Source organism: Chaetomium fimeti (assembly GCF_033439085.1).
Source record: "Chaetomium fimeti strain CBS 168.71 chromosome Unknown B0H64scaffold_2, whole genome shotgun sequence".
Taxonomy (NCBI): domain Eukaryota; kingdom Fungi; phylum Ascomycota; class Sordariomycetes; order Sordariales; family Chaetomiaceae; genus Chaetomium; species Chaetomium fimeti.
In genome coordinates this window covers 2,221,658-2,247,217 of record NW_026944330.1, presented here as the reverse complement: position 1 = coordinate 2,247,217, position 25,560 = coordinate 2,221,658, and the positions used below count along the sequence as shown (strand labels likewise).

Genomic DNA, 25,560 nt, shown 5'->3' with positions numbered 1-25,560 from the left:
CTCGCAGCACGGACCGCTTTCACCTTTGCACGACATCCTCGATAGACTTCACATACAACCTTTTTAATTCCGATTCGACCGCTGCGTGCGCGAAACCGACACCCACGACACCACTGGCCCTGCCAACGGGCCGTCGGGACCATCCTCTCCTTCAACGTCACTTGATAATATCGCCTTTTAATCATCTTCTCTTGAGGTCTCATGATCGGGCGGAAGGGCATCTCCCAGCGCGGCGACAGGGGAGGAGATGCCTTGGGTGGATACCCTCATGGATCGGCGTTTGGGGATCATGCTTCCTGGGTTGTTGTCCACAGACGGGCAGCAAACATTTCCTTGGCTTGGATTGACAGGGCGCGCCCTCACATTCTGTACTCTCTCTCGCTGCATGTTACATTATTTCGCTTTGTGTCGGCCACCAAAACGGCTCTGGGGAGTTTCTGGTTTGGGAAAGGGGGGCAATGTGGAAAGGTGGGCCTGGGGAAAGGGGGAAGGGGGAGGAGTGAAATGGGACATTTCCTACGGCAAACCGCAACGTATACGAATTGTTGCCCTGGATGATCGGGTAGATACAGGGGATTCGGCGATGACGAGGAGTTGGGAAGTGTACACGAATGCACACAGCTAGATATATCTACCTAACAACCTACTCTATCGCAGGTACACCAACCTGCCTAGACTTAGGTCACTTAATCATGTACAGTTAGTACAATCTTGGCTCACATGCGCTCTCCATTTTTTTCTTCTCTTCTTTTTTTTCATGGTGACAGCAACGAAGGCATGTGAATGAAACCAGACGCTGAGAGGATGGAATTCCTGCAACGCTTTCCATCTTCACGTTCCAGCTACTAGGAGGTTGGGTTGTCAATAGCTGCCTAGAATTCCAATTTTCTCAAGACCATCGCTCTTTCCCTCCCTGCGGCATCTTGCAGTTTAAGGAAGCCACCACCAACAACGGGACAGCCCATAATCGAATCGCCCCCCCTTCTGCCTTCCGCAACTGAATTCTTTGGGATGACACCTTGGCCTTTCCTGATTTCCATCTTTCCCATCACAAACCCCATGACAACACTCAGCTGTCGGCAAATCATCAACTCTCATCGCACACATGACGCTTCCGGGACCCAAGTACCATATCCACACCTCATCTAGTACTGTTTCAAGACAATTACCTTCCCAATCGCAATCTCGACCGTCCGAGCAGACAATGCAGGGCCATGCCAAACCGAGCATGACTGCAGCACCCCGCATGGGGGAGACTCCCGCGCAAAGTACTATGCAAGCATGCAAGCATGGGTCCGCATCAACTGCAACTCGAGGCTGGGAGGGCAATGGCCGCCTTCAAATGGCCCGTTCCCCGCCGGAGCCGCGTTGGTCGGTTCCTCCATCGTGCGTAGATCGGCACCAACTGCTTCTTTCGTCTCTGTGCCCACCCTCCTTACCAGAGTTGCACTAACCGCCTGGAGTCCCAGGTTGCGATATCGTGGGGACAAGGGGCGTCTGTTCTAGCCGCGGCACTTACATCCAACCGCCAGCTCGGCTCCGTGGCTGGTGGGGTCTCTCAGACGAGATGGCATGACACTGACAGACAGGAAGGACACAAAGCAAGCGGTTGACAAGCATTCTCGCCAGTGAGACACACGTTCCAGCTAGCTTCACTTCCCACGCTGAGCAAGGTCGAACGACTTGCACGCTCTAACCTCTATTCGGTCGAAATCGCGGACCAGAAGCAGCTGTCTGGGCGAAAAAGACAGGGATACGAGTGAGGGCAGAACATGCATCCTGCGGGTGCAGAAGAGGCAGCAACATTTGGCGACGACTCGTTCGCTCGGTTCAGTTACGCCCCGGACTTCCCGCCCCGCCAAAGGGGCTTCACCCGGCTGGAACGCCCTGTGAAGGGGACCCAAGTGGGTGGGGGCCCTTCGGAAGGTGTTGCGGGAGGCAAGATGACCGGAAGGGGAAGAGGATCTTCAGTCCCCTTGCTGTCTTCCTGACCGCGGCTTACCCGAGAGGAATCGTGAATTGCCCCCTCTCGAGTATCAAGACAGCCCCATCCGACCAAACAGATGGAGAAGAGCGGTGGCGGAGTTGATGACGGGGGCGACAGCGAAATCTTCATTGACGAAACAGGCTTCGGATACCTGCTTGTGGAGCAAACTTGAGGCGGCTTTTCGACGAGAAAGGCATGTACCTTTCCCAGGACCTTGGCTGCCCGTTGTTTCATGTGCGCAAATCAGTGCGTCTGGCACAAGGCGAAGCCGCTGCGACAGCTCAGATCATTACTCGTCGGGGCACTGCCCGATGAACAAGCACTAGCGGGGCGGCAAAGGCGTGAACGCTCTTCTGGAACCTGCTGATCGACTGCAGAATCTCGGCTCCGGTACTCCAAGGCCGGGGGACGACGCGGAGCCGGTGGATGCCGTTGAAGACTGTGGGGGTCTCACATGTGAACAACACGGAGCCGCGCTGCAACGAGCCACCACCGCTCGTCAACCTCATTTATAACCGGTCGCAAGACCCGCACGGCCGCCTAGGTGGCAACCTCCAGTGGACGGCTCCAGATATTGCACGATATTGGCGGCCGCGAGTCTTTCCTCCTGACCCAACATGCGGCCGTGTTTGGAGCGGAAAGCAATCGACTAGGAAGAGGGTTCCTCTCGAGACGGGTCATGCTATCCAAAAGCCGGCTTTGACTAAGGAGCAGAGAGAAGAGAGGATATGGAGTGCGGTGTGACGGAGCCAGCCACATGAGGCATTCTTATTCGACGCCGGTGACGCACTCGGATGCTGACACCACGCCGCGACACGGCCAAACTCTGCTCTCGAGGGACCAACCGAGGCCAACCTACAAGACACCGAAACGGACTCCATTCGGCAGATAGGGCCATTTCGGTCCTAAGACCGAAGCTCGCAACAAGTCGACCGGACCCATCCCGGAAGCTACATCAAGAGCAAGAGTGGACAGCGTGGTCCTGTCTAGCCCGAGGTGGAGCCAACACGGCGGAATGTGAAGATGGAGAGAAGCGGAGTGTGTTTGCGTGAACTACTGAACGGCCAAGGCCATGCCGGCGTGACCAACTTTGATGTTTTCCTACGTCACAGTGCACCCCAGCTAGACATCGAGGTTGGCTGCAGGCTATTGAAGTCCCGCCCGATGACGTCGACGGGTAAGAAACTACGGCAATGGCGCTAATTAGACCTCAAAGGCCATTTTGCTCGATTTGAAAGGTCTGGCAACTTTCCGCCTCGCGACATTACGAAGCCCCGCGGCCTGGTGGTATTCTAATCCCTCATTCCAGGCGAGATCTTGGAGGGTGGATGTCCTGCAGTCAAGATGGCGACAGCGCTCCACAAATTCCATAGTCCAATCAACGCCCACGGAAAACGAGAGCTTGCGACGAAGGATCGTCAGGGTCCTTTTGCCTGTCCACAGCCTGGAGGGGGCTCTGGGGCTTTCGCGGGGAAGCGTCTCGGTGGAAAATTCGCATCTCGCAGCGGCAACAGCTCGATACAGCAGAGACAGCGACCATTCAGCGGCCATTCAGCGGCCAGGGCAATCGACCTATGGCTTGCGGAATAACGTTTCAGCTTCCTCAGCTCGACGTCAAGACACAACAAGCCGAGCCTAACGAAGGGAGCCGGCTTGTGATTACGTCTTTGTCAAGGCTGCCACTCCGCTCGTTAGACAGCGGGATGTTTTGCCAGATTCACCCCATCCTCCGATATCCAATATCCAATCGCCATCATCCGCCCCAACCTCGAGAGATTGGGCTACCTAGTCGAGTTGCAGCCCGATGAAGGTTCGCCGACCTCAAAACCCCGCAGTCGGCTCCCACCCAACCACAGCGAAGCAGCAGAGATCTCGATGCGCCTTCGGGCAACATCATGGCAATCGGCTGGGGGGACACCATGACCTCGAGGGGGTGTTCCTGGTGCTGTCCACGACGTCACGTCCATTGTGAATGGCGGTTGTGCATCGTAAGGCATCGTAAGGTGGCCTTCCGTGATCGAGGACGGCGAGGACAAGCTCCTTCACCAGGCCAGTTACCCTCGTGAACTGGGTTCTGACCTGTTCGTGATCTCGCGCGTCGTCGAGATACACTCCACTAGCGCCGAAACGGGGTGACGTCATGGGTTGGCCTGGGCTTGCTTCCCATGCCCGGCCACCCCCAACCCGCCAAGGCGGTTGACCTTAGACTGTGTAAGTCAACCGGGGACCATTGCCCGCGCGAGAAACACGACTTGCGGCGATAGTATCACGGTCAAAACAGCCTGCGGGTAGGAATGGCAGAGTGAGTCATGTGTGTATAGTGTGTGAATCTCGATACGACTCGCTCTGCGGCCATCAAAGAAGGGCAATAACCAAGGTCTCAGCAATCCATTTCGCTCTTGCTCCTGTAGGGCGGAGATGGCTTGTCGGCTAGCAAGGCTCGGTAACTACCCCTGGACAGCCCACCACATCACACTCTCTACGCGGCGTCCACTTGAGCCTCGCGATAACTCTCTGTTTCCTCTCCTTCGATTCACAACTGGGGAAAAGGACCGAGGAAAGACCGCCAGCCGTAGTCGCATCGACGGGTTACCACGCGCTGCTTTCCCTAGGGATTTAGCCATGTTGGAATGTGGGCAAAATTTGCCAAATATCAGACGGACTTTTTGGACATTTCCCACAGGCGAACGGGAACCCCGAAGGAAAGAGTGCGACTGGCCATGCGTGCGACACACAAAGAGGGTTCCATCCATCAGCACCGTTACGTTGAGCCCCACACACGAACCGAGACCACTGAGGCGCAGCACCCGGGAATGCAGAATCTGAAACAAGCCATGATCTCATCGGACTGGGGGGTTTCTGTGCGTGAGCATGGTCCAATTTGCGAACAGGTGCGGGATACAAGGACAGGGGCGGGCGGGAATTTGAGGTTCAATTTGTGGTTTCTGGGGTGCCTTCCTTCCAGCAGCCGAACCGAAAGGTGCCATCCACCACGATGGGGGTGCGCCATGAGGGTTGTTGGTGGTGGAAGAGGGTTTTGGGTGGTGCTAGGTGGACTGGGTGATTATTTTTTATTTTATTTCTTGGGCTCTGCTGCACCTGTGCTGCACCGTCCCTGGCTCCGGACCCGCCCCGGCCGTGTTCGGGTCGGGCATAAGCTGGCTTGACTGGATACCCCGACACCGTCCGTGACGGCAATTCGCAGAATGCCATCTTCTCCGGCCAGACTGCGGTCATGGCCTCCTTGTCAAGGACCCTGGATTCGGCGTGGAAGTCCCTTTGCGATGTCTGTGATTGCTCAAATTTTCTCATTTTACCTCGCAGACACAGCAACTCATGTCACAGTCCATGTCCGGGTCAGAGTGACATCCCATTGCGTTTCCTGTCGTTACTGGCTCCGCTCAAAACCGACCCTGTTCGGTATTTAACCATGTCAAGGTTTTTCGACCTTTTGCCCAGATCGTTCTGTGCCTGCGTTCCCCACCACTGCTCCATTCCTCCTCCTCACCTCGAAGTCCCATCCGGCAGCTTCACCGAGATCCCCATCCGTTCTTGCGCACGAGACCGGCCATGTCATAATGGGGTGAGGAGGAGGAGGAGCCCGGACGGGGACTGGAGGGAAGGGGACGGACTCACCTTCCTAATCCTGCCATGGTGTGTGAGTGCGCGTTTCTGTGTGTGGACGTACTCGCACAAGTACAGTACATACTACATACAAACATGATCAGACAATCCCATCCCATCCCATCCCATCCCTACCGGCGCCCGGCCTGTCTGGGTCACACAAAGAAAGCCACCAGCAGCCCAGAGGTCAGAGAGAGCGCGAGAGAGAGAGCCCCTTTTCCCACCTGCACCTCCCATTCGAGGGGCCTGGACCCCCATTTGCCGGGCTGGTTCGGGTCCTGGGGTCGGTAGGCCGGGTCCTCTCTGTACTCTGTGTGTGTGTGTGTGAGTGGATGTGGATGACACTAGTCGTGGTGCCTGTGCCGTAACCAGAACCAGACAAGTGTGCATGCAGTGGTGTCTGCACTCTCACACACACTCACACGCGAGCGAGAGAGCGAACTTGCGCGCTCCATTCCGCTACAGTAGTTGGTTAGTTTACCCACCATACGGATACACCGCTTGTTTTTTTGTTTTTTTTCTTCCGAGTGTAGGGCGGGGGGCCAGGGCGACCAGGGGGGGCGTGTGTGCGCGGTGTGGGTGGTGGTCATGGTGTGGTGTGTGGGGGTTTTTTTCCGGTTCGGGATGGCTCTTGTCCTGTCTTGTCGTCCCGGGAGCGAGATTGATGAGAAGTGAGATGGGGCATCAATCTGCCGGGCGTGGATACCGGGGTTTGTTTTTTCCGCTTTGTTGTTGTTGTTACTGTTGTCGGCTCTGGCTTGTTCGAGAGCCGGATGGATGTGTAAGTATACTGCTGCTGCTACCTTGCTTGTCCGTACTGTGTTGGATGGAGAGTGGACCTCACCACGCTTCGCGATGGGGGATTTGAGATTTGAACCGATCCGGTGCGGTGATCCGATCCTGGGAGAGACTCCCCCTTCTCAAACGGGACGAGGGTCGGTTGGGGGTGACAGGGCGGCGTGTCCGAAGCCGGCGGGATCTTTGCGTGTGAAAGGGAGAGCAGCCAACCGCATCCCATCCCTACACGTGGTTCGGTCACCCCATGTGCCACTGTCACCCTCGCTGTCACTCCTCCCGGGGTGGTCGAAAAGGGGTTGCGGCCGGGAGAGGAGGGAGTTAGCGTCTCATCCGGGACCACGCCGAGGGCTGTGCTTCGGGACGGGGTCTGGAAGGGGCAAAAACAGCCAGCACGGGCCGGACAGCGTTTATCCTCCCCCCGGTTAGTCCGGGGATATGCCGGTTCAATATGGCGTGCAGTGTGCAGTACCGTTCTGTTTCACGTTCTGGACCTGCTGGGTGTGGAAGGTGAGGACGGGAGAGAGCGTAAGAGGGTCGCAGCTGGGCTCTTGCTGACTTCAGGGGTACGACTCCGTTGGAAATTGTTGACCGTGTCGGCGTCGACTTCGTCATGGGAAGATGCGACACCATAACGTTACCATGCCACCTTTCTTTCGTCAGCCCGGGCTGGAGTCGTTGTGTAACGGTTCCTTCTTACACACAGGTGGTCCTGGGTTAGTCCCTGGTTGGTTGTGGCCCGGCTGTCGTTGTCGTGGAATGCGGTAGTGGTTAAAGACACGGTGGGGGGATATACCAGATGCGTCGTGTTTCTGCATGACCATTCGAGGCGAGAAGCGTTTGGTGTCACCTTGCGCAAGGTTCGGATATCGTTTAGCGGCCAGGGGTTGAAGTTGAGCGCGGTCTGTCACCGGGACTGCGAGTACCGAGCAGGCCCAAGTTGGGTTGGATCTCGATCGAATGCGGGAAGGGAAAAATCCCCTACAAGGAACAGCGTTGACTGCAATCTGTCTCCCTGTCCTTGACGGGACGAGTGTCTCCAACGCCCCAATCCCGTCCCCAGTCGAAGTCTTGACGGTTGAACATACCCCTGAGAGGCTCGGAAACCTCGCCATTGTTGGTGATGAGGCCCGGGTCGACTCCGCGGTACGACGAAGGCTGGGCAACGTGTCCTTGATGCTGCACAAGCCTTGCAGAACTGCCCGGCGTCGTACGGTGGGTGTGTGACGACTATTCTCCGACTGCAGTGCAACAAGGCACAGCTCTGACCGCGTGGTTGCGTAACTCGAGGAGTGGTTATTGTTAGCTTGTTTACGCGGCTCTGACACTGGAGTGTCCGAATGGTGTTTGTCTGATAACTACTGTCCTGCGCGAATGAGAGATGGTGACCGGTAGAGGATCATGCTTATTGGCAGTTTAGGGGCACTCTGACCTCGGCCGGTTGGGTTCAGCTGGGGAATGGAACTGTACCTGTACGATATGCCCTCCGAAACCCGTGACTCCAGAGGTCAGATCTAGAGTTACCCAAAGTACATTGGTGTCTATTCGTTACATGTCAAGCATGACGTCCAACGTCGATGATGGCGGTATGTTCATCTTTGACGTTAAACATGCGGAGTGGAAAGGACAACCAGAGAACCGACAGGCAAAGGGACATTACCGAGGGTCACATAACCCGAATACTCATTCCCAGTTCTATGCATATCGTAACCTGGCTTGAGTATTTGGGTCAGCGACACCAACTTGCCATTCTTCCACCAACATTACGCCCAGCTAGAACATCTACACCTAAGGCACAACCGAGTGACTGTACAGCAGAGGTGGATGAAGCAAACCAAAATATTAAGACTCCTAAACTATGCAATACACCATACAGCTCAAACGACAACATGTTGTAGACCATCCGAGCAGCCACCTATCCAACACCATACATGACTCGCACACCAAGCCGTGGACAGGTGACACACCCCAATGGAAAAGAGAAACCATCTGATATTGCTGTCTGCCTGCCTGCCCTACCCTACCGAAGCCAGCCCAAACAAAAGCCACTCGCTTTCAAAAAAGATTATTAAAGAACCACCGCCAACTCCCCGCGATCAATGCCCTCCTCGACCAAGTTCGGATAATACGGCACCATAGCATCGGCGCCCCACACATACGCATCATTATACAGGCGCCAGTAGGGGGTGCGGACCTTCCTGGCCGGGTGGAAGAGCCCGGCCCAGACGTAGTTGAGCACGAGGCCCGGGCCGACGGCCATGCGGACGGCCTCGATGGCCTCGACGATGCGGTCGATGACGTGGGGGCTGGTCTCGAACAGGTTGGGGTAGAGCAGGTTGAGCAGGTGGACCATGGCGTCCTCGCAGCCGAGGCCGACGACGCCGAGGGCGATGTGCTTGACCACGCTGGCGGCCGTCTGCCGATGGACCTGGTCGCGGTCGATGAGCGCGTCCTCGAGCAAGGGGGTGACGGCGTAGACGTAGTCCTTGGCCATCTCGCCGATGTACTCGAACAGGAAGGAGAGCGACTTGAGCACGCCGTTTTGCACGTTCAGCTCCGGCACGCGGTACTCGTTCATCAGGGCGGGCAGGACGGTGAAGGGCGCGCACGTCTCGGCGACGATGCCGATGGCGACGGCAGTGTTGACGCGGGACTGGCGCTCCTGCACGCGCAGGTTGTTGAGCAGGGTGGCGAGCACATCCTGAGGGCCGATGGCCTTGGCGATGAAACCGAACGTGTTGTTGGCCGCGCGGCGGATGCCCTTCTTGTGAGCCTTCAGCATGTCGAGCAGCTCGAAGCAGATTCGCATCCACTCGCGCGCGTTGACGCTCTCTGGGCCGCGGTCGGCGATACGCCCGACCAGGTCGATAGTATTTTCCTGGACTTTTTCGTGGCGGTTGCGGAGAATAGGGGTGAGGCGCGGGAGGAGGTCTTTGATGGGCGGCTGCATCTGGCTGATGCCGACGACGGTGACAATAGAGCGGAGAGCGCCGAGGATGGAACCAAGCACTTCTGGGTACTCTTCACCGAGATACTCGTAGAGGACGATGCCTAGCTTGCCCATGAGGGCATCCTCGCCACACTGCTTCATGACCATAGCAATGCGTGAGACGAGGTCGGCTGCTTGTTGGCGGACGGTAGCTGATTTGTTGTTAAGTCGCCAGAGGATTGTGCTGACAATTTGAGGGAGGTATGGCTTGCAGCGTGTGCCGAGGGCGTTGACCACCGAGCCGAAGCCGTTGAGCATGACGATATCCTCGACGCTCTGCTCCTGGAACGCATGGAGGATACCGTCGATGAGCCGCTCCTCCAAGCGCTCACCAATGTCAGCCGCGCCGAGAGAAGCCACTACTTTCTCGACCGTCTCGACCGTCATCTTGCGGTATGCTTCGCTCTCGTCCTTCAGGTTGGCGACGACCCTTTCGAGGATCTCGCTGACGCCGACCTTCTGGCCGATGTCAACTGTGGTCTCGACCACTTGCCTGTAGTTGCGCTTGTCGAGAGCCATGCGCCGCACCCAGAAGCTCTTGAAGAACTCGTCCAGGACGTGCTCCTTCAGGTAACCCGCCGTGACTCCATCGGTGGCGGCGCACTGCGAGACGACCTTCAACACGACCTTCTTCATCTCTTCGTCGGGAGATGCGAACTCGCGGAGGAGGATCTCCATGATTTGGCTGGTGTAGTAGTTTGCGTAATCCTCGTCCATCAAGGGAATGATGTAACCAACCGCCTTCAAGAAACCCGCCAGACCCTTGCCTCGCTGCTTCCGGGCACCAGTCCATAGGGGGTTGAGGATGTCGTCGAAACTCTCAATACCGTACGGGTTCGACGCCTCGGCCAGAGCAGCGATGGCCAAACTGGTCACGGTCCGCACCTTGGTTTGTTCATCGTTCAAGTTGGGGCCGATGCAGTCGACGAGCTGTTTTAGGTGGGGCAGAACTGCGCAGCCCATCAAGATGGGTATTTGCTGCACGATCTTGACACCGGTATGGCGTGCCTGCCACGACTTTTTGCTGCGACAGACGGCCCTGAGGAAGGGGAGGAGGGCGGGGATACCTAGAGCAGAGGCGACGACGGCGAATGCTCGGGCGGTGGTGTTCCTGACGTATTCGTCTGTGTGGTCGATATCCGGACGCATGACGCTAATCATGGTCGCGAGACCCGCCGCTTTGGCGAGGTTGGAGATAATCTCACGACCCTCGACCCGAGCATAGTAGTCTTGGTCGATGAGCAGCGGCTCAATAACGACTAGGATCTTGTGCACGTATGGCCGGACCATGTCGTCCAGCTTGTAGAGGATGCGGTCGATGACCTTGACGAGAAGATGACGCTCCTGGTCCTCGAGCGTCTTCTCCATGAGCAGGGGAAGGATCTGGTTGAACAACGGCCCGGCGCCAAAGTTTCGTGCGTTATCTGTGAGTTGTCTGAGCGCAGTCTTCCTCATCGGAGGAGTGCCATTCTTGACCTTCAACAGAAGACGCATGATCTTCCTCTCCTTGAGCTCGTCGACGCTGAGATCATCCTCGTTTGATCCGTCCGTCAGTTTCCCAAAGTAGGTCATGTCTTCGGGCTTGAAGAACTGTAGATCGCCGACGCCGGGGATCTCCTTGGGCATCTGCTGACCTGTGACGCGCCCGCTGCTGGGATCCTGCATCATGAACCCCGTTGCCGGTGTTGGTGCCGAGACCAGCTTGTGTGCGGGAGCCCGTACTGGTGCATAGCCGGGCGGAGGCTCAAGAACTTTGTAACCCTCCTCGGGGCCGGGAAGCATCGCGTCAAGCTCTTCGTCGCTGAGGGGCATGTATCGACTCGACGCATCTGTGCCAAAAGCGGTGGGCAACACCGCCCCTTGGGTAGGGTGCATCGGGGTAGCTAGGCCAACGTTGCCGATGGGCGTGGCAGACGGAGCCTGGTCCCACCTGGACCTCTTCTTCGACTCAGCCCCTGGTTCGGCTCCGATGGCTGGGACAGAAGGCGTTTGGTCCCAGCGCGATCTCTTCTTGGGCTCGGCTGGAGCAGGAGCGGCCTCCTCCGTTGTCTCGGCCGAGGCAACGTCCCACCTCTTCTTGCGCTTGCGGCCGGCCGCGGCGTCGGCGGATGCTGCACCTTCATTCTCCTTATCCGCAGAGTCTTTCAGCATTGGCTGGTGCTCTCCTACCGGCCCATCCTTCATCTTTTGCTCGATAGCTTGGCGAACGCGCTCCTCCTCCCGCTCAATATCACGGCGCTCCATGATAGAGCGGTAGGTCTCGCCTTCCTGGGCTGCACCTTCCTGCCGGTTGGCAGCAAAGGGATCGGCGCGTGTCGGGTCCAAGCCGCGGTCAAAGCGGCGTTTCTGATAGTCGGTCTCGCGGTCGGTGATGCGGTTGCTGCGCTCACCGCGGCCAGCAAGGACGTCGTCCTCCTCAACGCCATTGCCGCGCGCAAACTCGTCAATCTGGGAGCGGGTGGCAGTGTACTGGCCGACTAGGCGACGCGAGCTGTCGGCATCGGCCATCTCCTCGTCATCGCCATCGGCGCCGGGTAGAGAGCTGTGGTAACCGGCAAACTTATCGGCGCCATTCTCGCGTTCGTAGAGATCCGTGTCCCAGGCTTCGCTCAGCTTGGCCTTGGTAGAGGTGTCAGCGCGTTGGTTGGCGGGGTCGAAGGTCCGAGAACCTTTCTTCGCGGCGGCAACGGCATTACGCTCAGCCTGGAGCTTCCGGATCTGCTCAAAGTCCGCGTCCGACATGGTGCTGCTGCCCGCTCGGCGCTGCGTTCATCCCATTCGTTGGAGATTATGATTTATGCTTTGTTGGGGGTTGGCGGGTTGCCGATGCGATATCGATATATTGGATGCGGAATGTGTCGTGTGATGGGCGCCACAGTCGCGTGGGTTGTCGCTGATGGCGGCTCGTGATGGATGATGGCTGTATCGAGGGAGATAGGGAGGGAAAGAGGATGAAATTGCTGATGTTGAAGCTCGGAAAGCTGAAGGGGCGTGCGCGCGATGGAGCACTCGCCGTTGCCGTGTGTTGAAATTTCGGCGGCAAGTTTGGCGAGGCTGCCACGCTAAACGGCTTGGCACAGCGAAGATCCATGGCATTAGGTAAGCCACCGGGGCCTGAACAACCTCAACTTGCACTTACTGGCAGCCCTTTGTTCTTGCTCAAACTGAATTTGACACCGGATGACTCAAAAGTTAATTTGATTAAACTTTCGATTTTACTAGGCAGAAACTCAGCGACCGAGAAGAGAACAAACTGCTGTATTGGAAGGAAAGTCGCAACACACAAAATCAACAAAAAATGGCATCGGACGACTGTGCTCTGTATGCAGAGCTCCTCGTCAACATCCGCCAGATTTCCCTGGCCGTGTCGCTCTCTTCGCCATGCGATGCTTCAACCCATGTCGCCGTTCTTGCTGACTGCAGAACAATCGAACTCAAGCACCGCGACAGCACACATCTTCTGACGCTCCCAGCAAAGACAGCTCTCGGCGGCACCTTGCTCCCTGTCCAAGACAAGCAAAAAGGGAGCACATCTCTCTCCTGGCGGCTCGCTCTCGATGCTTCGTCTCTCCCGCCATCACATCAATTGGACGAGATGGTTTGGTCGGCGACAGATCTGGACCCCAAATCCGGGGTGGCTTGCCGACAGTGCGCCACTGATGTTGTTTGTTCTGGCTCCGTTAAGGCCTGGAAAGATCTCCCCAGCGAGAACTGGGCCGAGATGATGGAATTCTGGCATTGTCATAAGCCTGACCATCATCACCCTAACCCAAGCGAGGAAACTGGAAAGGCCGGTGAAGAGAGCCTCGCTGCGAGGGGCTACGGCGCCTCCTCAGCCATCTCCGCCCAGGAGGGTGTCGGCTTTGTGGACTTGACGACGCTTCTCTTCGAAGAAAAGGATTGTCAAAATGTGACGGTAAGTTTGGCATTGTTGGGTGCTTCGTGCGCCCTGCCTCTCGTTTCCTATTATGAGCTGCTCGAAGGAGTCTTCGCTTTGGGCATCAAGAAGGTAGCCAAGCCGGCTCACAAGGCCTCGATGGAGTGGATACCGATACAAATGCCCCAAATTAAGTTCACGGCACATCTTCCTGTTTACGCAGGCTACCGGTTGGGCGAACCTCCCTTAGGGGATGGATCGCTACCTCTGGTGGACGGCCTACCCTCCGCACTTCGCCAGATCATTCTTAAGTTGAGACTGCTCTGGGATTAATGGAGGGACATGCATATATGGCGCGCCTTAGCAACTCCCAGTCAGTCAGTCAGTGGCTGACGGTTTCTTCGTTTATAGTTCTCTCTGTCTGGCTTTGACCAAGGTATGACAGAGAGACAGGGCCTTTCGTTGGCCAATGATACAACAAACTATACCCCTAACCTGAACGTCTTCTGCTCTTCCTGTCGTGCGCATCTGGGATTTTTCAACTTCCGAACCTCCGCAGTTACTCTGCTCAAGTGGCGGATATCCTGCAAATCCGCCTCAGCCGCCGCCCCGGCCATCCCAGAATGCCTCGCAGCCACTCTCATTTCCACCATATCTCGATCCGGGTCCTCCAAGTCTCTAATTACCCCCCTAAACGGAACCGCACAAGAAAGCCATGCCGAGGGCAGTCCAGGAAATGCAATCCACATTTGGGTACTCAATAGCAGTATCGTGTACTCCTCAAGTGGTATCCCGCAACGCACGCCAGCCATCAAACTCCTCTACCGGCCACTGCCCCGTGAGGAAGCCGACAGGATGCTGGAGACCGTCACCTGTGACTCTCTAGAGGTAAATCTACCAGTACAGGCGCTGGGCGAGGTTATTCGGCATTTGGATGACAGCAACGCGTTGTTGCCGCCGACGGAGCGCGTGTTCAAGGAGTGGAAGGTGGGGTTGCTTACGAGATGGGAGCAGAAAGTGTGAATGTCATAAGTACAACACAAACAATACAAGGATTTGCGGCTTTCTTGCCAATGAAGACGTCTTCTTGCTTGGTTATTCAGGTAGATACGCCTTTTCGATATCCTCTCTACCGCTCTAGTCCGGCGCTGCCTTACCACCTTGCCAAAAACAAAAACACTCCCCTCCAGAGGAGCAACATCCCATCAAGAGTACAATCGCCCGCCTGCCCACCACGCCGCCGGCCGTGTTCGCCAGCCCCCCGGGGTCCCCGTTTGATACGTCCTCCAACACTAGTATTACATTCAGACTTAGCTTGTGTCGTTGAAGGCCAAGTCTCTTTATGTCGGAGGTCTCAGAAGGAAAACCGGCTCCCATTGGGGGACTTATTGGAACAACCTACGAGATGATATACCCTGCCACCTGCAACCCTCCCCTTTCCAGGCCGCACTGTGTCAAGGTGGGGCCTGGAGATGTGCCGGATGGTAGTGTCTATATGTGGGATATTCACATGGCCAACTTAGGGCCCTTGGCCCTTAGGGAGTCTGCTCGTCATTGTCTCCGAAAGTGGTTAGGGTTATTAATTGGCGCTGCTATCCAAAAAGCGCACCTCTGTTTACTGTGTACATGGTGATTACGTTTCATGTGCCTACCTCGGAACGGTGGACCTTAGTCTCTTGCTCATCCTCCGCGTCTCGACCGCGACCCCTGAGCCTTTGACGGAGTTGTTGTCGCCAGACTCCTTCGCCACCGCACCAACTTTCCTCTTCCGGCCCGGCTTCACCCCCGCATCCTCCACCTTGACCACAGCCATGCCATCACGAGACAATGAATCCGAACTCTCACCCGCCGCGGCCCCAACAACCACCCGCTTCTTCTTCTTCTCCTCCTCCTCCCCGGCATCACCTCCCCCAGCCTTTCCCGCCCCAGACCGCCCCGCCCCAGCCTGTCCCGCAAAGGCCTTCAGGTTCGCCGTGAACAGCACGCTCTGCGCCCAGCCGGCGTGGGCGCCCCAGATGCCGCGGAAGTGGTCGCCCACGGCGTCGTGCATGGCCTTGGTGAACGTTTTGCCGCCACCCTTGCCGCCGCTATTCTTCCCGAAGTTGTAGTCGCGCTGCGCGATCTGCCACACGTGCGTGTCGACGGGTACCGCCTCCCACCACCCCAGCCCCATCAAGCAGACGCAGTCCGATACCTTAGGGCCGACGCCCGGGAGCGTGAGGAGGGCTTCGTGCGCGGCGCGGTAGGTTGGTTGTTGTTGTTGTTCTGCTGTTGTTGGTGGTGTTACTGGGGGCTTGGTGTTCGAAGTTCGTTCTGGCTTGATGTCGTCTTTTGGCGTGTCATCGGGTTCGAGCTTGATGGTGGCGGTGGTGGTGGCCTCCCCGACGGCCGGACAGGCGGGGTTCCGGAGCTGGAGAAGCCAGTTTGCAGGTTTTTCAGAGGATACTAAGCGAGCTGTTTCGGCGATGTACCTCGCGCGATAGCCGAAACCGAGCTGGCGGAGGTGGGCTTCGACTTGGTCACCGGCCAAGGCCTCCGGGCCCGGGAAGTCGTGGAATGGTTCGCCTTCAATGGTCCCAACGTAGGGGCCATAATGGATGCAGAGCTTTTGCACCATTTGGCTGATGCGAGAGATGTTGTTGTTGCTGCTGCAGATGAAGGCGACAAGAGCCTCCCAAGCGTCCTGGTTAAGGATGCGGATACCCGTGAAGGCGGGTGCGCGGCGGGCAAAGTTGGCGTCGGAAGCAGCCCATTGCTTGTAGAGTGAGGCTACTGAAAGTGAAAGAGCAAAGTAGCTGTGCAAGATTGATTCCGTATCATCCGCTTCGGTCTTGTTACCGCTGGCTATTATGGGCGATGGGGACCCCGCAGGCACAGAGGTTGGAGACGTCAAAAAGTTACCGGTTGTCTTGGGCCATGATACTCGGTAGTGCAAATGTGACGAGTCCTGCTTCAGCGAGACGAGTCGACCTCGAAGCACACAGTGCCTAGGTAGTCTATGTCAGGAGAGAAACCCCAGAGTGATGAAGCATGTATTCTCACCATTCTTCGTTGATTTTCTGCCACCGAAACGATTCTACAACACAATGTCAACGGACTTCTCGCAAAGGGTGGTGATTAAAACGAAACGAAAAACATACGTCCACAGCGGAGAGTGGTCTCGATGCAAAGCTCGGTTAGACTCAGGGGCAGCTTTCGCCAGTCCGCCGCCTTCATTCCCATTGGATGTTGAGAAATACGGAGAATAACAATGGAGGTTCGTTGGACTCGAGGTCAGATTCAAGAGATTATGATTAAATACTCGTATTTGCAAATAAGTAAGTACCCTTCACAGTACGTATTGAGCGGGGGATCCATATATTTGAAAAGATCCGGAGGTGGTGATGCTTGCAAGTACGAGTAATTTGAAGGTAAAAGTGCATGGTGAGACCGGTTTGGGAAGTTCAATGAACTGCAGCGGGCCGAGCTGAGGAAAGAGAACTCCACTGTCCTAGCCCGAAACAGATTGCTTGGCGTGGCCAAGCACCCGCATTGTCGCCCCAAAAAAGTTCCAGCCTCGCGATCAACTTGAACGCCCTCAGATCACGTTCCTGCGAGCTCTCTCCATGCTTGCGACCCTAAAGATCGCATCAAAAATTGTCAACCAACCGCAGCAGTTACAATGAATGTGGATAGTTACGGCTCCAGGGGTAGGCTCGGCTCCTCCTATCAATGCCAGAATTAATGCTAACTGACGCGACATAGATGGTGGCCGACACGGCTCGTCTCGCGACTATCCTGTAAGTACCTACGCCTGCATCACCATCTGTGACACAGCCAAAGCTAACATGACTTTGCGTTAGCCCTCGCGGAGAGATCGCGACGATAGACGCGATCGAGGCGATACGCGAGACAGAGGCAGCGGACGCAGACGCTCCCGTTCACCCGATTACCGCAGCGGCCGATCCCGTCGCGAAGATGGCGATGTAGATGCTTACTCCTCGAGCCGAAACCACCGCGACCGTGAGCGTGAGGACCGCTACTCCGGCCGGGACCGTCCTCGGGGAGGCGATCGGGGCGAGAGGGAATGGGATCGTGATCGGGGCGCCAGGGGCCGGAGGGACGATGACGACCGGCGCGAGCGTCGTCCGGAGCGGGACTTGATCGATGACCGCCGCGGACCAGGGCCTAGGCGTGACCGAGACCACGACAGAGAGCGGGAACGGCGGCGCAGCGTGTCGCCTCCCCCCAAGCAGCGCGAACCGACTCCTGATCTCACCGATGTGGTCCCGATTCTCGAGCGGAGGAGGCGCTTGACACAGTGGGATATCAAGCCACCCGGGTACGACAATGTCACGGCCGAGCAAGCCAAGCTTTCCGGCATGTTCCCTCTTCCCGGCGCGCCGCGCCAGCAGGCGATGGATCCAACCAAGCTCCAGGCGTTCATGAACCAACCCGGCGGTGCCGTCAACAACGCCGCCCTCAAACCCTCGAACTCCCGCCAGAGCAAGCGCCTGATCATCTCGAATCTGCCCGCATCGGCCACCGATGAGAGCCTAACCAACTTCTTCAACCTCCAGCTCAACGGCCTGAACGTCATCGAGACCGCAGACCCTTGCCTGCAAGCGCAAATCGCGACCGACCGGGCGTTCGCCATGGTCGAGTTCAGGAACAACACGGATGCGACGGTGGCGCTGGCGTTGGACGGCATATCAATGGAGGCGGACGATGCGCACGCGGCGAATGGCGATGGCGCGGCGCCTCAGGGACTGCATATCCGCAGGCCGAAGGATTACATCGTGCCTGCAGTCGTCGAGGACCCGAACTATGACCCGGATTCCGACAGGCCCTCGACTGTGGTGGTCGACAGTCCAAACAAGATCAGCGTAACCAACCTGCCGCTGTATTTGACCGAGGATCAGGTTATGGAGCTGCTCGTCAGCTTCGGCAAGTTAAAGTCGTTCGTCTTGGCGAAGGACAACGGCACGCAAGAGTCACGGGTACGCTTCCCTTGTCCGTTTGAAACGTGTACACTACCGACTAACAATTCCAGGGTATCGCATTCCTCGAGTACACCGACCCAGGCGTCACCAGCGTTGCCATACAAGGCCTGCACAACATGATGCTCGGCGAGCGCGCGCTCAAGGTGCAGAAGGCCAGCATCGGAATCACCCAGGTCTCCGGAGAGATGGGTGTCAATGCCATGTCCATGCTTGCTGGCACAACATCGACCGACGCGGGAGCCGGCAGAGTGCTCCAGTTGCTGAACATGGTGACGCCGGACGAGCTGATGGACAACGATGACTACGAAGGTATTTGATTGTCCACATCCACTAGACTACCTAACCGGTGGACGCTTTGCTGACAATTTCCCAGAAATCCGTGACGATGTCCAGGAGGAGTGCGAAAAGTTCGGCAAGATCCTGACCATCAAGATCCCCAGACCGGCCGGCGGTAGCAGGCAGTCGGCTGGCGTTGGCAAGATCTTTATCAAGTTCGAGACGCCCGAAGCCGCGACGAAGGCACTACAGGCGCTAGCCGGCAGGAAGTTTGCTGATCGAACTGTCGTGACAACCTATTTCCCTGAGGTACGATCAATTCTTCACCTGGTGATTTACACAGCTAACCCCGGCATAGGAGAACTTTGATGTGAATGCTTGGTAATGGGTGAAAGCGAGCGATGGGGATTTTGATGGCTAGGTACCTATCTATCTATGCGGGTTAGCCGGGATGCGAAGCGCTGAACATCACAAAAACGCAATGTTCTCTCGGGCCCTCGGTTTCGGGGGTTATTATTCTTTTGAAACGGGTGGCATTAAGTAACGTGTACAATTATCAATGACGAGGGAGTCGGTTCTACGGGGAGCTACACCGGGGTTACCTCGATCCAAGTATTGCACAGTGACGGCTTGGGACGTTGGGCAAGTCAAAGCTGGTTGTATTCATTGAAGTTTGCTATATAACGACACACAAAAAAACCTACGGATTAGCCATTGACGGGTCACCGAAGTTGGAACTATGAGCAAGTTAGCTCTGCCCATGACAATCTTATGCTTCGAAAACGAAGGGTATGATGCCAAGGAAATCAGAAGTCCGTTTAATTCATTGGGTCCCGAAGGACCCTAACATAAGAGGTACCAGAAAATAGTAAAAAAGGTTGAGATCATCAGGGAGGAATGGCTTGGAGGAAGAAGAGAGATGTCGGCTGCTTACCTGCTGAGACTGCCGATAATCACTTGTTACCGCATGTTGGCGGTTGGCCATGTAAAAGCAAGAAGCTCAAACCGCACAGAGCGCGCTCAAGCGCGACAAACCATCACTCTGTGGTTGTCTTTCGATGTGGGAAAGGCAGGAGAGGTTCGCTTGCAGAAAAATTTACCACTTTAACTTCGCAGCCGGCCCCACCTAGCAGAAAACCTTGGCAAATATTTGGGTCACGGGTATGCTCACGTGCCAGATCTGCCTTTGCAGCCAATCACAGTGCCGGCCCTAGCCAATTTCTCCGCCCACAGAATCACGAACTTCACTCGGAAATTTCACTCGCATCGATTTCTCGGCCAGCCAGCGACCAACTCGACAACCCCCCCGACCGCCGTCTCCGGATACCTCACCACACACAACCACACCGTCACCATGGGTCGTCTTCACAGCAACGGCAAGGGCATTTCGTCCTCGGCCATCCCCTACTCGCGCACCGCCCCCGCCTGGCTCAAGACCACCCCCGAGCAGGTCGTCGACCAGATCTGCAAGCTCGCCAAGAAGGGCGCGACCCCCTCGCAGATCGGTGTCGTCCTCCGTGACTCCCACGGCGTTGCCCAGGTCAAGATCGTGACCGGTATGTTTGGGATCCCTTTCTGGGGGAGGGAATATGGGAGTGGGAAATGGCGGTGCTAACTGTGCTGCGATAGGTAACAAGATCCTCCGGATCCTGAAGAGCAACGGTATGGATTGAGCCCGCTCCTTTGAATATGGGAAAAGAAAGAGATGGTACCAAAACACCACATGCGACGATGCCCTGCGCGCGTACGAGCCCATGCTGTGGAACCCCGCATGATCGACCGAGCTGGATGACACGCGCAGGCGTGGGAAGGGAAAGGAATATGGACAAGAGATGGACTATGCCTCTGTTTGGTCATCAGGCTGACAGAGTGATCGTGTGTACAGGTCTTGCTCCCGATATCCCGGAGGACCTTTACATGCTTATCAAGAAGGTATGAGACTTGGGTGCCGCTCTTTCCTTGGAGAGTGTGGCATCTCCCTGCCCCCTTCGGCATAAAGCGATTGCTAACCGACCCAGGCTGTTGCCGTCCGCAAGCACCTTGAGCGCAACCGCAAGGACCGCGACTCCAAGTTCCGCCTCATTCTGATCGAGTCGCGTATCCACCGTCTTGCGCGCTACTACAAGACCGTCGGTGTCCTGCCCCCCACCTGGAAGTACGAGTCGTCGACCGCCAGCACCATGGTCGCCTAAGCGAAGCGCTGCGAAGGGTACGTCGTGTCGAGACGGGGTTCGCTGGGTGGCGGAAGCGTGGGGAGGATCTGGTTCTTTGCAGCTTTTGGCCCGCCGCTGTGTAGCCGTCCGCAGGTTTGGTCCGGGTCATTGGAGTTGGGGAATGGAAAGGAAACTTGCATTCTAGATTACTGCAATGGGCGCAGGATAGTGCTGTCTCCCGGGCACGAAAAGCATGGGATGACGAGCGACGAGTGAGGAAACAAATGCAATGCATTGCTCCTCCTCCCAACTGTGGTATGATTTGCGTAAAGTGATATTCGAGCCCCAGCAACGTCCGATATCCATTTGAACTCCTTGCCGAACCACTCCCGACTCTTTTTTTCGCAAATCACCGCCCCGTCCGTCGCCAGTGCCACTTAAGCGGCGCGTGTCTTCTTTCCCCGTCCCATCCTACACCGGACGACCGGTCCTTTCGCCTCAGGTAGCCCTGGTGGTATTGTCGGCCTCACGAGCTTTCCTCCTTCACCTCCGCCTCCTTGCTCCTCTGTACCAGAGACTGTCGGTCCTCCACCTCAGGCTGGCCCTTCACCTCGATCTGGTCCTTCACCCCAGGTAGCCCCGGTTGGTCCTGTCCGCCCTACGAACTCCCATCCTTGCCCTCCAACTCCTTGCTCCTCTGCAGCAGAAACTCTCCCAGCACGCGCAGCGGATCCTTTGGCCTGTCATGACACATACCTGTTAGCATCCAATTCCAATTCCAATTCCAATTCTCGGCAGCCTTCCCTCTCCCCAACCCAACCCAACCCAGAAATGAAGAGGCCCCCGGGGGATGACGAGCTTGAAACCCGCCATGGTGACCAAATAAATAAACCACTTACTGATCCCGCGCCACGATCTTCATCCCCTCCAACAACACCCCCGTGACATGGCTGTTGAGGTACTGGCGCACCGGCGCGCCGTGCGCCGCCGCTTCGGCCGGCATTGCGAAGCCTGCTGGTGTCGCGCCGCTGGCGTCTGTCGGATGTTGCGAGGCGGCGCGCGATGTGGGCTGGTGTTGGTTTTGTGCTTGAGGCGGTTGTTGTTGTGGTGGCTGTCCTGGCGTGGGGACGGGGGTTGGGATCCGCGCTGTTGTTGTTGCTGTTGTTGTTGAGAGGGGGGAGGGTGCGGCTGGGGGCGTGGTCTGCTGCTGGGGGGGTTGCTGTGGTGGGGGTGAATTCGAGGTTAGTTTAGGGAGGTACCAAGGTGGGAAGAAGGAACCTTTCGGACTGTGGTTCAAAGTGCTTTGTGTGGAGAGCAGCCGTGGGATTGTATGCAGGTCACTGGCAGGTCAAAGGAGGGAGGGACTTACTGCTGCCGGGGCAGGGGCGTCTGTCATGGAGATGTCGGTCGCGTTTTGGGCGGGGATGCCATTGACTGTTTCCGGGTGGGAATTTGGGTTTTCCGTGCCCGGGATCTGTTGTGGAGCTGTCTGTTCAGACATTTTCTTGGTGTAAAATGATGATTGGAAGTGTCTGAACCTGGCGTGTCGAGCACAAATTCACGTTGCGACTGGACATGGAAGCTTCGACGAGTTTAAGATGCCCCATAAAGCCCCACTGCTGCAGGACACGGAGTCACGGGATGTCGCGTCCAAAGAAAGAAGGAGCCCCCCCCCCCCCCCCCCCCCCCGTCGCGCTTGCTTCTCAGCCCTTTTCTGCCTGGAGAGGTCAAATCCAATTTCAAGTTCTCGCTCCTTCTCCTCATCATGGTCTCACACACATTTGTGTCGATTCTATCACGGAAATGGATCGGTTCATCCAAAGATCCAAACCCAACAAAATCTTGGTGCAACCAGCAACTAGACCTCTTATACCCGAGTTAGAGCAGAGACCATATGAGCCTCCGAGGAAAAGGGCCCGACTCGCTGAGGTGAAGAGCAGCGATGATGAGGATGGAGACTCGTCTCCGGCCATTTCGAATGGAGAAGAGGAAGACTTGTTGGCCTTCAGGGGACATACCTCAGGCGAGAGTCCACCCGCCTCTGAGGTCGATCAGAGCGATTCGGCCGGGCCAAAGCACGAAACAGCCTTCGAAAGCTCACTTCCTACTGTCGCCATCGACAATGAGGCTATCGAAGAGTATGAGACCATGCAGGCATCTCAGGCTTCTCAGGACAAGACGGAGGAGAATGCTTCTTCTGGGACGGATACCCGACAATGGATTCGAGGAAAGAGCTCCATCTATGTCGACGCGTTTAATCTTGCCCTAGACACCGTTCTCGAGGACGAGTCACATTTGTTTGATGTCGGAGAGAAGTGTGTGTTTGAGCAGTGGCGAGGCTTGAGCTACGAGGCTCAGTATCTGTGAGCATTCCCGTCATTTGTCATGACCACTCTCTGACAGGTTCAGGTACGTACGTCTGTTTTTGCGCAAAACCGCTTTCTGGCACCGTGTTGAGCGCTTGGGCTACCACAATGATATCTCAAATATGCCAATGGCCGTTGCTAGTCTGCTTGAGTCCCGGCCGTTGCTGGCTGATACCAATCCTCGACTGAATGACAACGTTGGAGGCTCGCATTGCTGGAAGTCGAATGGCGCTTTTTGCTTTGCCGATGAATCCAACTCGTGCATCAAGACCATTGAGGAGGCTGCTTCTCTGCTGAGCCTTGACGAACTCAAAGCGCTTGCCAAGGAGGCTAAAGTCCAGGGCAAGAACAAGTCCGACCTCACCAAGGCTTTCTGCCGCGCGAGCGCCCAGCAGTCGGGTCTAATGGCTGTAGGCCTCCGCTGGTCCAGTACGGACGAGTCAACAGCCTCCGGTGGCAGCCCAGGAAACCAAGACTCGAATCGAAACACTCACTTCCTGAACAAAATCCTTGCCATTACTGGACCTCTCATCAGGCTGTCAGAGCCCGTTTTCAAGTTGTTTGAACGTGTTCACTTGGTCTTTTACCGCTCAACAGAGTGGACTGAGAAGTCGCTCACAACCATCATCCTAGCCAAGATGGCCCGACGAAACTACCCCGACTACATTGTGTGCCGATCAACCAACATATTCCCGTCCCGGCGGCACCTTCTCGAGTTCGAAGTCTCCATGAGAACCGAGTTTGAAGTCGACAGCATCCTAGAGTTCAACGGCCCACCTGGAGAGGAAGGCTTCCGCAAAATTCTCGACGTCTTCGAAACCATCGCGCCTCGTTGGAGAGAGCTGATCAACGAAGAGAACGACAAAGAAAACCATGTGTACGAGTTTGGTGAGGGTGGCTACCTTCGCCGATTCAACGCAGGGCATGCTTTCACGCGCATTGCGCACAAGGCGGCCCATGTTCTCGGCCGTCTACACAACTACAAGGAGGAGCATCAACTGCTCACCGAGCTCCTCAACCAACGCCTATTCCATCCCGCACGCCGCGGCTTCTGGTACCAGCGCAGGGCATTGCTCGAAGAACGGTATATGTGGGAGGCAGACCCTGATCCTGTGTCGACTGACCCTGAGGTCCGGAAGAAACACTGGCAGCGAATCGCAGTTACTACCTGCGAAACCGCTCTCGAGGACCGCGATTGCCACCTGATTTACCATTATGACTTACAGAAGCGCCTCATCAAGCTAGAGAAGAGGTTACGGGTCCCTCGCCGCCTCCAACATGACTTCGGGCACGTAAAGTTGCGTGAACCGGAAGAGCACACCGTGCAAGGCACTCAGGTGGTTCGAGACGAGCCAGATGTCAAAGGGAAGGCAGGCCGCGGAACGAGCACCAAGACGATATGGCTTGACGAACTAGGCGACCCGGGCGAGGACGGCAAACCCCTCCGCGTCAGTGTTGAGGACATGTGCCTGTCACATTATCGTAGCCAGGGATGGAAGGGGTATCACAGCGAGGGGGGCATTCTACGAACGCTGTTTGCCTATCTGTTTTACGATGTCCTTTTCGTTTACATACCGAACGTCTTCCAGACGCCTTTCCAGACTTGTCCACTCGATCTCCACACCGATGCCTTCTACCCGGCTCGGACGAGCCAAATCAACCATAGACTTGTCGAGATCGCCAACGGAGAGGCCGAGCGGATACTACGAGATGTTCATGAGCGAGAACACGAGCGCCGCACCTGCGTCGTGGGGCTAAATTGGGACTTCGAGGTTGACGACTTGGCCGATTTAGTGGCCTGTTTCGACGGAGGGGCGCTTGCTACCGTGTGCAAGGTTATGGCGCAAGAGTACAGGGCTCGGGGAGGCGGCGTACCGGACCTCATCCTGTGGCGGACGGGCGGAGACGATGGCGAGGGCGGTTATCGAAAAGGGGAGGTTATGTTTGCCGAAGTCAAGAGCGCCAACGACCGGCTCAGCGACACTCAGCGCCTGTGGATCAATGTCCTCACCGGGGCGGGAGTCCGCGTTTCCCTGTGCAATGCGATAGCTCGAGATGTGCGAGCGAGCTGATCGAGGCACCAACCTCCTCGGTGTCGCCGGGCGAATGGTTGACTCTTCCCGCCAACGAACAGGCTGAAAATAGCAACCTCATCTCCGAGCCTCAGGCCATGTGTGACCAAAGCCTTTTCCTGCCTCGGCCCGGGATAGCCTCAAGGACATCGAGGCATCCTTGCGCTCGACGGCCCGCGCACAAGCGACGGACCTCACCAGGGGTTTTCGACCAGCGACTCGCACGTGGGGAGGCAGGAGGAAATGAAACAAATCCAAATATAGAGCCGTCCCAGCAAAAGGCGTTTCAAAATGTTCCGCAAGCCTTCGAAACGTGGACGTCTGCGTTCCACCCGCAATGTCACTACTGAGAAAGGGGGCAAAAAGGAACCCCCCAGCTGACGTTTCAGGTTGGATGCAGTTTCGAGATCCCTTCTCACACTCGGACCCCAGACTCGAA

At 56.6% G+C, this 25,560-nt stretch overlaps 7 protein-coding genes across 7 annotated transcripts; 4 read left to right on the top strand and 3 right to left on the bottom strand.

The window, feature by feature from the left end:
• Positions 1-8,474: 8,474 nt before the first annotated feature.
• Positions 8,475-12,137, bottom strand: B0H64DRAFT_472071 (armadillo-type protein; the record flags this gene model as incomplete). Its single annotated transcript, XM_062807916.1, has 1 exon — positions 8,475-12,137. The coding sequence occupies one exon, from the start codon at positions 12,135-12,137 to the stop codon at positions 8,475-8,477; it is 3,663 nt and encodes a 1,220-aa protein (XP_062662364.1).
• Positions 12,138-12,537: 400 nt separating this feature from the next.
• On the top strand, positions 12,538-14,352 carry B0H64DRAFT_386425 (ubiquitin-conjugating enzyme E2-binding protein). The gene is made up of 2 exons (XM_062803133.1): positions 12,538-13,311; positions 13,684-14,352. The coding sequence occupies exons 1-2, from the start codon at positions 12,694-12,696 to the stop codon at positions 14,293-14,295; spliced, it is 1,230 nt and encodes a 409-aa protein (XP_062662363.1). The 5' UTR covers positions 12,538-12,693; the 3' UTR covers positions 14,296-14,352.
• Positions 14,353-15,184: 832 nt separating this feature from the next.
• B0H64DRAFT_336384 (DNA glycosylase) lies at positions 15,185-16,693 on the bottom strand (the record flags this gene model as incomplete). Its single annotated transcript, XM_062801146.1, has 3 exons — positions 16,413-16,693; positions 16,315-16,348; positions 15,185-16,259 (listed from the first exon to the last, which is right to left on the bottom strand). Coding segments are annotated over exons 1-3 (1,191 nt in total), but the record flags the coding sequence as incomplete, so codon positions are not given.
• Positions 16,694-16,794: 101 nt separating this feature from the next.
• Positions 16,795-19,164, top strand: B0H64DRAFT_354530 (uncharacterized protein). The gene is made up of 6 exons (XM_062801541.1): positions 16,795-16,961; positions 17,017-17,051; positions 17,115-18,251; positions 18,305-18,563; positions 18,628-18,839; positions 18,889-19,164. The coding sequence occupies exons 1-6, from the start codon at positions 16,934-16,936 to the stop codon at positions 18,913-18,915; spliced, it is 1,698 nt and encodes a 565-aa protein (XP_062662361.1). The 5' UTR covers positions 16,795-16,933; the 3' UTR covers positions 18,916-19,164.
• A 603-nt stretch (positions 19,165-19,767) lies between these two features.
• On the top strand, positions 19,768-20,994 carry B0H64DRAFT_386418 (40S ribosomal protein S13). The gene is made up of 4 exons (XM_062803132.1): positions 19,768-20,086; positions 20,160-20,192; positions 20,416-20,462; positions 20,549-20,994. The coding sequence occupies exons 1-4, from the start codon at positions 19,885-19,887 to the stop codon at positions 20,720-20,722; spliced, it is 456 nt and encodes a 151-aa protein (XP_062662360.1). The 5' UTR covers positions 19,768-19,884; the 3' UTR covers positions 20,723-20,994.
• Position 20,995: 1 nt separating this feature from the next.
• B0H64DRAFT_472066 (uncharacterized protein) lies at positions 20,996-22,287 on the bottom strand. Its single transcript, XM_062807915.1, has 3 exons — positions 22,053-22,287; positions 21,583-21,902; positions 20,996-21,423 (listed from the first exon to the last, which is right to left on the bottom strand). Exons 1-3 carry the CDS (start codon positions 22,182-22,184, stop codon positions 21,342-21,344), a joined length of 534 nt encoding a protein of 177 aa, XP_062662359.1. The 5' UTR covers positions 22,185-22,287; the 3' UTR covers positions 20,996-21,341.
• A 112-nt stretch (positions 22,288-22,399) lies between these two features.
• B0H64DRAFT_84033 (VRR-NUC domain-containing protein) lies at positions 22,400-25,290 on the top strand. The gene is made up of 2 exons (XM_062808852.1): positions 22,400-23,046; positions 23,093-25,290. Exons 1-2 carry the CDS (start codon positions 22,487-22,489, stop codon positions 25,119-25,121), a joined length of 2,589 nt encoding a protein of 862 aa, XP_062662358.1. The 5' UTR covers positions 22,400-22,486; the 3' UTR covers positions 25,122-25,290.
• The last annotated feature ends 270 nt before the right edge of the window (positions 25,291-25,560 follow it).

Bases quoted from the DNA above. Each gene is read 5' to 3' on its own strand.
- B0H64DRAFT_386425 (XM_062803133.1), top strand. From the start codon at position 12,694: ATGGCATCGGACGACTGTGCTCTGTATGCAGAGCTCCTCGTCAACATC. The intron at 13,312-13,683 runs GTAAGTTTGGCA...CTTCGTTTATAG, and splicing joins AGGATTGTCAAAATGTGACG to TTCTCTCTGTCTGGCTTTGA.
- B0H64DRAFT_354530 (XM_062801541.1), top strand. From the start codon at position 16,934: ATGAATGTGGATAGTTACGGCTCCAGGG. The intron at 16,962-17,016 runs GTAGGCTCGGCT...GACGCGACATAG, and splicing joins GGATAGTTACGGCTCCAGGG to ATGGTGGCCGACACGGCTCG. The intron at 18,840-18,888 runs GTACGATCAATT...ACCCCGGCATAG, and splicing joins TGACAACCTATTTCCCTGAG to GAGAACTTTGATGTGAATGC.
- B0H64DRAFT_386418 (XM_062803132.1), top strand. From the start codon at position 19,885: ATGGGTCGTCTTCACAGCAACGGCAAGGGCATTTCGTCCTCGGCCATC. The intron at 20,087-20,159 runs GTATGTTTGGGA...GTGCTGCGATAG, and splicing joins CCAGGTCAAGATCGTGACCG to GTAACAAGATCCTCCGGATC. The intron at 20,193-20,415 runs GTATGGATTGAG...TCGTGTGTACAG, and splicing joins CCGGATCCTGAAGAGCAACG to GTCTTGCTCCCGATATCCCG.
- B0H64DRAFT_472066 (XM_062807915.1), bottom strand. From the start codon at position 22,184: ATGTCTGAACAGACAGCTCCACAACAGATCCCGGGCACGGAAAACCCA. The intron at 21,903-22,052 runs GTAAGTCCCTCC...CCCCCACCACAG, and splicing joins ACGCCCCTGCCCCGGCAGCA to CAACCCCCCCAGCAGCAGAC. The intron at 21,424-21,582 runs GTAAGTGGTTTA...GTGTCATGACAG, and splicing joins AAGATCGTGGCGCGGGATCA to GCCAAAGGATCCGCTGCGCG.
- B0H64DRAFT_84033 (XM_062808852.1), top strand. From the start codon at position 22,487: ATGGATCGGTTCATCCAAAGATCCAAACCCAACAAAATCTTGGTGCAA. The intron at 23,047-23,092 runs GTGAGCATTCCC...TGACAGGTTCAG, and splicing joins AGCTACGAGGCTCAGTATCT to GTACGTACGTCTGTTTTTGC.